This window comes from Podarcis pityusensis (assembly GCF_964106645.2).
Source record: "Podarcis pityusensis genome assembly, chromosome: 5".
NCBI lineage: Eukaryota > Metazoa > Chordata > Lepidosauria > Squamata > Lacertidae > Podarcis > Podarcis pityusensis.
Window position 1 is genome coordinate 63,100,929 of NC_138032.1, and position 9,625 is coordinate 63,110,553.

Below are 9,625 nucleotides of genomic sequence, written 5' to 3' on the forward strand. Positions count from 1 at the left end.
TATTGGCCCCGTGTGTAGCTCCTGGAAAGAAACACCCCATCCCATACCCTTTTAGGGGGAACACAATAGGCTAAAGATTCAAGCCAGTGACATCTGCAAAAAGTTGTGGCACTTGCTATGAGGGAGACCGGCCAATTTGTCTGCAAGAAAAATTAATTCATGGCTCTGAGAATAGTAACTAAGTGTTCCATAGCAAGGTCTTCACACTGGCTTGCCTGATCACATTTGAGCATGTCCACACATACACAGGGTGAGAAGGTGGGAAACCCCCAGAAGAACTGGGGCCCCAGGTACAGCCACAATTTATAGGATATCAGCAGGTTAAAGATAGGCTGCTGACACAACCTAGCACTCTCTGATTGGCCCATTGGAAAGGACTCTTCGTGCCAAACCATGCAGCCAGAAGTGGAGGCTCTGGCATCCCCCAATGGCCATGCAGGAAAGATGGCCCAGAACCTCGCCACTGCCATGCAGCAAAGCGCTGCTTCCTCAAAGCTCTAGGTAAGCAGGTATTCTTAAAAGATTTTATTCTGCACTACTGAATATACTGGATTTTAAAATCAATCCCAACAGTAACTGTTTATTGTAATTTATTGCCTGAATTGGAAAATGTAACTTTAAAAGAGTGTTCCTTTGAAACCAGAAAACAAAGTGATTTCACTGCCCTTTAAGAGTCCAATTTATGCATTTAGAAGCAACAACTTGGGGCAACCAACATAAAACAAAAAAGCTTCTATCTTCATAATCTGATACAGGATACAAGGTAAAGTGCATGTGCCAATTATTCAGTTGAGGCGGCATTTAACACCAAGACAAGTTCCATTCTACATTAAAATTTCAGAGCTTCTATTTTCCCCAGTTTCAGTTGTTGCAATTGATCTGCCCTGACATCTTAGATAACAAAACCAATGAAGGACACTGCTGCTTTAAATATTTCAGGGCTTATGTAGCTAGTAAATAGGCTCCATTGCAATATGGTTGTGAAGGTCACGTCCTATTGTATCTTTCCTCTGATAAGGCATAAAACTGAAGTTTAAGAAATTCATTCACACAAATACGTTCCCTGTATTTCTTAATCTTGCATGTTGCCATTAGAGATTTCCTTATTGAAAGCAAATGATACTCAAGTCAACACACATCCAAAACTCCTTCAAACCCACACCCTAAACACATTATCATGATTACACTTCAGCAATTTCAGCATTTTATTTGCATTCATCTGCCTGATTTTGCAAACCCAATCCTGCTGAACCTCATTTCTCAGGACTAATAAAGTAAAGCCCTTTAAAGCAGAAAGGGTTTGGCCCTTTAATATGCAGAAGGTAATTAACGAGATTCCTAAACTGTTCTCGGTTTTAGTCAGCCATTTAATTTCAAATTTGAAGCCAACTACTTTAATGGATCCATTAATGTTCCTATATTTCAGATTTAAAAATAAATAAATAATACTGTACCAATTAAAATACTGGAACATGATACATCCTAGGAAGAAGGGTGGGAAGAAAGGGAGCACCAAGAAGCAAATATTTCTGATCCTTAAAGTCAAAATTAAAGGGAAACAAAGAATATTGAATCACAACCTGACTCTAATTTTTACTTGAGATTTTTAACATATGTGAGTGCCCTCAGCTACTATATAGCTTGAATTATTTCAGTGAAAATAGCTAATGAAGTCAGGCAGGTGCTAGAATGGCAAAAGCGGTGTTTGATGTAACATAGAATTATATTATGAGACAAATACTGAAATATCACTTCCCCTTTACTCAAATAAAGGACATTACCTGAAAAGGCAACAGATTGTTACCATTGTCAGTCCTGAAGGCGTTGTCTTCCATCCAGGATTTTGGGGTTAGGGGAGCAGCCCGTGGAAACTTTGGTGGGGCAATGACATTGCTAGAGAAGGGCTTCTTAAGAGGTGAAATGGGATTAAGTGGGGATGGCACTCCAACTCCCACTCCTACACCAACACCCACACCTACTGCCCTTCGAGGGTCCCTGCCAGCTTGCAGCCCGCCCCAAGGATTGGAAGGTGTACTCCAGGCGGCATTTTGGTGGTTATTCCAGCTGGAAGGAGAAGAGGTGGAAGCTGAGGAGGAGGAAGGTTTGCTGGTCATGATGGGCTGATGGCTATAAGCAGCATTTCTCTGGGCAAAAGATGCCTGATTGGGGCTGACTGGCGATCTCCTTTGCTGCTGCTGGGCTTGCTGCTGCTGCTGTTGGTGGTGCTGAGTCTGAGCTAGGCCAATCTGGGGGGAGAAAGTGCCACCAAAAACTGGATTTACATGGTGAGGGAAATTCTGGAAAAGCATTGTCCCATTGACAGGGGTAATCCCTTGGAAAAAGCTATCATCCACTGCATTTGTGGTCCCAGTAGACCAGGTGCTTCCGAAGGAGGGAGACAAGGAGGTGCCGGCTGTAGGTTCCTGCTGAGGCTGGTGGAAACTTAAGCCTGGCAAGATGGGGGACTCCATCTGCATCTTTTCCTTGCTATTTTGGGCAGGAGCTGCTGAGCCGATGCTAGTCACTGGGCTGCTGTCCTCCTGTTTGGGTGTCTCTGACGTGATGGGCGTAGAAGGGGCTTCTGCTGCGTTTGGATCTTGCTGCTGCTGCCGCTGCTGCTGGGGCTGGGCTTTGCTTTTGTCCATCAGTAAATCATCCTGCATGGTTTGCGCAGCTGAAACGAGAGGAAGAAGGAAAAAAATCCAGAAGACAGACTGTTAACATTCATATGGCTGCTTTAGCCTTCGCCTCTGCTGCTTGCAAGAATGCCACTGCGAGCGTAACGCTGCCGCAAGTTGCAAGGCACGACTAATACGTAATCCCTACCCCCACCCCTTTAGGAGTAACAGTTTGAATCAGTGTAATCGCTCCACGTCGCTTCTAAAAATACATTTGAAGATGTTTCACCCTTTTTGATGTCTTGGTTCCCTTCAGTGTAAAGGAAAGGTATGCTTATAGGGCAGAGATATACAGCAATTTCGCCACGTCTCTTTCTCATACACCGGAACTCAGAGCTCTCGCCCTGCAATGAGAAACTGATTCTGGTTCCTGTTTTTCCGTGCACCCTCCTCCTTCCTTGTTATTTGCATACGTCAATAAATACTGCTGCGTCCTTCAGCAAGGTTAAAAAGACAGCAGCCTTTACTCTCCCCCACCCCCTTTCCTATGAATAGACTTTTTAAAGGAGCCGCATACCCATTTCGCTTAATCAACAAACCGGTTCAACCAAATAATTAAAAACAGTTCAGGATCCACGATTTTAAAGCCCCGAATAAACGAAAAGAACTAAGCCAAACGGCATTTTTTTTTAGCTATTGAAGGGGTGGGAGGCATCTTACACGTAACTAGGGGATACAGTTTTGTTTGTTTTAATAGTCCTTTTGTCTCCCATGTTAAATATGGCATTTAATAATCCAAGAACTAAATTGCTTTGAGCAAAAAATACTGAAGCCTTCAATCCCGCATAAACTGGAGAAAGTATTCAGACGCGTTAACACTTCCTTGTAGGCATCCTCCTGCTGCAGATTTTTCCACGCACAGGCATAAAACACTAATTAATTCATATTGCCAATATAAATCACCAGATAGTAATAATGACCATTTTGTCTTCTATCTATTGTTACTAAAGAGCATTCCCTACCTCTGCACCTATGAGAAAGCTATCAGAGGAACAGCAAATAGTTAAATAGGCCAAACAAAAGACGGCCGTCTGGAAAAGACGCTGAACAAATTCATAAATTAAACAGGCTTGTTTTAACAATATACTTTTCTCAAATAATGTTGCAACCTTCAAAATCAAATGTATCTCTCAACGCTATTTAACTGCATCAGCAAAATAACCAATACTTAAACAGGGGTTGCTTTGAGAAGGGTGTGAAGAAATATGAAGGTAGTAACTTCCTCTCTCATAACCACTAAATTCAAAACATTCCTGAATTTAAAATCCCTCTTCATAACATGTAATCAAGTGAAAACAGCAACATTTTTAATGGGCATAGAAGAAATATATTCAAGCAGTATTTTTATTTTATTTTATTGCTGATCTGTGCACACAATCTAAAAATAATGTCTTGCAGAGAGTGAATAAAGAGAGTATTAAGCTAAATTCCTAATCCGAAAAGGAGCAAACTAGCGCATCTGTAGCACGCAGCTTTGCTGCTGCTGTAGGGGGTGCAGGGAAACCTTTAAAGCAGCACTGCAGCAAGCCATAATATAAAAGGCTTTGTGTAGTTTTCCATTAGCTGCGCTCCGATCAAAGTCACCACAACAGTAAAGGAAGAAAAATTAATACAATACATTTCATACAAAGAGGAACAATCAGATATATTGCTCTCCTCCTGTGTTTTAACGGCCAGTTTAGGAAATCATTTAAACAATAGCCAATAGTAACAGTAAAACTATTGCTTCCAATATAGCAGATAAGCTGTGCTACAACAATTTTAATGTGTTTTTTATCAACTTCATATTGAGACACTAGCTAGCATTATTTCCCCCATCGCTTCTTATACGTAAGATTTCACTAAAGATCTACCCCTCTGTCAAGGTCAATACCTAACCATTACGTGCACGCAGGCAAACTGAAGAGAGGCAAATTGGGTATTACTCGGAAAAAATAGGCAGCTAAATACCTAGCATTGGGCTGGTATGCGGCGCCTCCTGTTTCCTCCACCCCCTTTCCCCCCGTGTATTTGTGCCCGTCTAAACTACTGTACATGAAAATCAAATACTCCCATAATACTTCGTTTGCATGCAGTAACCCGCTTAGCCGCCGATAACAGTTACCTTTTGAGTATTCTGTATTTAAAGATCAATAAAAGGAAGGGACAGTGTGTCTATTTCCTTCTTTCGGGTTTGGTATATGACAAATAGAAATTGCTCTGGCAAGAGCACTTTGACAACTGTAAGCAGAAGACGCATGTGCAACCGCGGAATTGTGGGGATTGAAGTCTTTCCTTGAACAGAGGCAAGCTGGGAGAAGAGTGCTCAAAGCACCGAGGTACGTTCGTAAAACTGAAAGAGCTTGCAGCTCTCTCATGGCTGAAAGCCTCTCGATCACTCTTCAGGAGGCAAAACTGGTTTAACAGGTACCTTTGGAGCCAAGCATTTTATTAGGCACGGGTCACTCTGATTTTAATTTAGATATGGGTCAAGATGTTATTTTTAATTTTTTTTAGCGAGAGATTTGAGCCGTATCTAAATTAAGATCCAACAGAGTAATAGTGATCCAAAGTAAGCAACTCTACTAGTAGCTAATTATTGGGTATTTTTCGATTTTAAAAGGCACAACACAAAAACACCTGGTTGCCATAATGGATCAAATAAAAAATCTATCCTGTTCTTTCTCCAACAGTGCACATCATACAACACTAAGAAGATTACAAGCAAAGACACCCCCCCCCCATGTTCAGGGGTGCTTGTGTGTGTGTGTGTGTGTGTGTGTGTGTGTGTTATGTACATTCATACACACAATCACAGCAAACAACTGTTATGCTCATCTTCCACCTAAGCATCTTCAGGTGTGTACAGTGGTACCTCGGGTTACATACGCTTCAAGTTACATACGCTTCAGGTTACAGACTCCACTAACCCAGAAATAGTACCTTGGGTTAAGAACTTTGCTTCAGAATGAGAACAGAAATCGTGCTCTGGCGGCGCAGCAGCAGCAGGAGGCCCCATTAGCTAAAGTGGTCTTCAGGTTAAGAACAGTTTCAAGTTAAGAACGGACCTCCGGAACAAATTAAGTATTTAACCCGAGGTACCACTGTATACTGCACTGCTGAAAAGGGGAAGGCAATTGACACAAAGTTTTATTTTCATCTTATTAATGGGAATCAGGTTTCATATCGGTTTCTTCAAAATATTCTTAGTGTTTAAGTTATTATAATGTCCTTCATTCTTAAAGCATATCCTAGTCAAATGCCTTGGATTCACATATAGGGATAAATTTGGGTAACATATTTATTTATCACATATAAGGATAAAATTGGGCAGGGATAAATTTGGGTAATATATATTCCTGCAACAAAAGTGGCAGAAATGGAAATCCTTGTTTTTCAACACATCACATGCATCAGAATTCCTTTACTGTGCTTTAGATACCTACTTCCCAACCCCACAATCCCAAAGGTTGTCAGGTTAGTCTGACTAACCAAAGTACAGCATCATCATAAATCACTCTAATTATCTCTCTTCCTGTGTTATGAATAATAATAGAATGGCGTGACTTTAATAAGCCAAGTTAAATGTACAGAATTGCATGTTTTCCCAATTACCAACCAATGAGAATTTTACTTCACAGTAGTACCTTGGAAAGACATATACCAAAGATTACTATGCTTAAGTAGCATTATGTATATTGTACTATTAATAAGATACAGGGCTTTTAAACAAGTTTGGATTTGGCTATGTTAGATTTCAGCCACCAATTGTTTATTCAGATGTCAATTCCAGAAAGTACAATTGGGCCTTTCTCCCATATAAACTATCATCTTCCATCTGCCTCTGATCTGAGGAAGGCAGTGGAAAGCCTGAATTAGTGCCTGGAAACTGTGAGAAGCTGGATGCCAATGAACAAACTTAATTCAGATAAGATGAAATAACTGTTTGTAGGATCTAGGATTACAAATACAACCTGTCATGGATGCAGCTGCACTCTTTCTGAAAATTCAGAATCACAGCGAGAAGGTATTCCTTCATGCTGCTTCTGAATTATCAGATCATGCCAGTTGACTAGAAATGCCTTTTACCAAGTTTGGTTACTATACCACATGTCCCCTTTCCTGGAGAGGGCATGCCTAACCACGTCAGTCTTGCTTCATTTGTAAACCATTCTGTATTATATTATTTTGGAACTAAAATAATAATAGGGAGCCAGACTGTAACCTGAAAAACAGGTGTTTATTTTTATGTGTAGGGATCAAGCAAGAGACATAGTAGCAGCTGCTTCTGCCCACTCCTCCCCTAGGTCCTTTAATCCACCCCTCTCCCCTGCCTGCAGGAGCAGTGGTGGCTGGTGCCCAACGTGACTGGTAGGGTGGAATGCAAGAAGACCAACAGTAGGAGGAACCAAAGTGAATGGCAGACTGAGCCACCCTTGACTGGTTGTAAGTAAGAAGATGGCTATATAGGGGTTGAGTAAGGGCAGACTTGGGTTGGTAGGGTAGTGCCCCAATTGCCCCAATGGGTCAGCCTCCACTATGCAGAAGTGAACAGAAATCAGCCTTTGTATCCATCCCTGCCCCAAGATGGGGTTGTCTCCAAGGCAAGCTTAAGCCAAGACCCTAAGACAAGAAAGCATTAATTGCCCCAACCACAGCATCATTTTTGCACTGAACAGAACATCCAAGAAAGTCAGCAGCAATGAAATCTCTTGTTTGCATGCCTTCTCTTTTTCAGGTTAGAGGAGGTCCACTATGTTTTTTCATAATTATCTTCCAAGTCCTGGAACAGTGGACAAAAAGGACAAGGGAATAACAGACAGGATCCGCCCTGGCTAGCTTTTTTGTTGCTTGATCACTATGGCAAAAGGTATACCATTTATTTTCAACACTGACTGGCAGCAGCTGTCCAGGGTTCCAGGCTCAGAACATACCCAGCACTCTCTGGAGATACCACTGGGATTGAATCTGTATTCAGAAGGTTCCAGGATCAATCCCTGGTATCTGCATAAAAATGGATGGGGAAGGGAAAATATAAATGGTCTGAACCTGGTATAAGAGGACAACTTCTGGGGTGTGAGGGGATTAGGGGAGGGGTGGTACCTCTACTGGGGGACACATCATGCTCCGTTGGGGGTAGTTTGAGAGTAAACTCTGAGGAAAAATCTGTACCCACTGCCTTGTGGGACATCTTTGGAAGATGAAAAGGCTAAGGAGTTAACCCTACACAAACCTGGAGTGCAGTCCCTAAGATGGTTAGATGGTGCTTTCTACACCTCCTTACAACAACTCCTGCAGCTAAGCTTGTGCCAAATGTATTACTCTACTTTCCTTTGGACCACATCAACAAGGCTGAGAGAGGGGTCTTGTCATCTCAGCAGCCCAGGCTTGTGCTACGAGGAGGTCACTTTGGTGCTGCTTATGCAGCAGTTTGATTTCACCCCCGGAAGCACACTCTATTGCCTCTCGAGACAGACAGGTGCTGCCGCCAACAACAACAACAACAACTCATTCTCAATGCTGCAAGCTACATGCTAATATTCAAAATATACAAAACTATCAGCTAATAGGAAAACAAATGAATTCTAACAAGCAGCTTTAAATAGAGCAAAACAATGTATCAGAAGGTTACACTTCTAGCATTCTGTAGAAGTATACCACTAGCATGACCCCCAAAGCAACTCCAATCTGCAGACAGAAATAACTAAGAATTGTTACAAACCATAATAGCTAAATTGTTATACAAATTATTGCATCCCACTTTGTAGTTCTGCCATGTTTAACAATTGCAAAACCAATATCATTTACTATGTACAAATTAAAATTGATAGGAGATAAATTATCAGGGAAACATAATGGAGTTTAATTCTTTCATAAAATTAACCAAACAGAAACATTAAAGGTAAAGGGACCCCTGACTGTTAGGTCCAGTCACGGACGACTCTGGGGTTGCAGCGCTCATCTCGCTTTATTGGCTATGGGAGCCGGCGTACAGCTTCTGGGTCATGTGACCAGCATGACTAAGCTGCTTCTGGCGAACCAGAGCCGTGCACGGAAATGCCGTTTACCTTCCTGCCGGAGCGGTACCTATTTATCTACTTGCACTTTGACGTGCTTTCAAACTGCTAGGGTGGCAGGAGCTGGGACAGAGCAACAGGAGCTATTAGGAACTGACTAATTTTATGTTTTCACATTTGTAGAGTGCACCAATTTTGAAGCAAAAAGACAATTTTTGCACAGAAGTGTTTTGTTGAGTCTGAAATTATGGTGTTGTGATCCAGTTGTTTGAGCAGCAATATTATCAATATGTGGATAGCTCTACCACTTTTTCACCTTCTAATTCCAGTGTGGAAACACCTCAGCAGGTTCCAGTCTGATTACAGGACTGGAATGGGTGAGGGCTAACAAAGTAAAAAAAAAAATCCAGGTTTTTCTTAAATATCATGGTTTGGAAAATCTAGTAATTAGAATGTTTAGATTTGACTCTGGATGGGGTCATACTCTTCTTGAAGAGCTAGTTACAAAGTCTCCAAGTGACATTAGGTGCCAGGAATGTTTTCACCAGCTTCAGCTGGTTCAGCAGTTGCAGCCTTAACTAACCTGACCAGCCACAGTGATGCATGTACTCCCATTTCACTAAATCCCCCTAAGAGAAGCATGTTGCTACTTATTTCTATATCATATCTATGTACTTGGTTATCACTGTCTATATGCTAGTCTGCATGTTTAATCAAAATATTGAAAAAGAGAAAAGGTCAAAAAGTGGCAGCATTCCTTTGGCTACTTTACAGAACATTATAGAAAGTAGGCCCCAATTGGTTAGGTTACTTAGTTACACCGTACTTCAAATATGTAACATTTTCACATAAATTTACAGCCTGGGTGTTTGTCCCCTTTACTCAACATGAATACTGGTACACAAACATCTTTTACAAAAATGCCTCCAAGCTCCAGCACCCTCTTCCCAG

At 41.5% G+C, this 9,625-nt stretch overlaps 1 protein-coding gene and 1 long non-coding RNA gene across 9 annotated transcripts in view; one reads left to right on the forward strand and one right to left on the reverse strand.

Annotated features, from left to right (window-relative positions):
* The window catches only part of CPEB3 (cytoplasmic polyadenylation element binding protein 3), a 73,019-nt gene that overhangs the window by 62,357 nt on the left and 1,037 nt on the right, over positions 1–9,625 (reverse strand). For 3 of the 8 annotated variants that reach the window (XM_081006797.1, XM_081006796.1, XM_081006794.1), the window contains exons 1-2: positions 2,908–3,042; positions 1,782–2,674 (exon numbers count right to left, since the gene is read on the reverse strand). In XM_081006797.1, the coding sequence (XP_080862923.1) occupies positions 1,782–2,674; positions 2,908–2,998 (984 nt within the window). In that variant the 5' untranslated portion in view covers positions 2,999–3,042. Of the gene's footprint in view, positions 1–1,781; positions 2,675–2,907; positions 3,043–4,782; positions 4,897–9,625 lie in introns of those variants that run through there. The other 5 variants (XM_081006801.1, XM_081006800.1, XM_081006799.1 and 2 more) reach the window with 4 other exon arrangements.
* On the forward strand, positions 426–8,419 carry LOC308477841. The gene is made up of 3 exons (XR_013986732.1): positions 426–501; positions 6,998–7,103; positions 7,396–8,419. It is a non-coding gene; the product is annotated as an uncharacterized lncRNA (long non-coding RNA).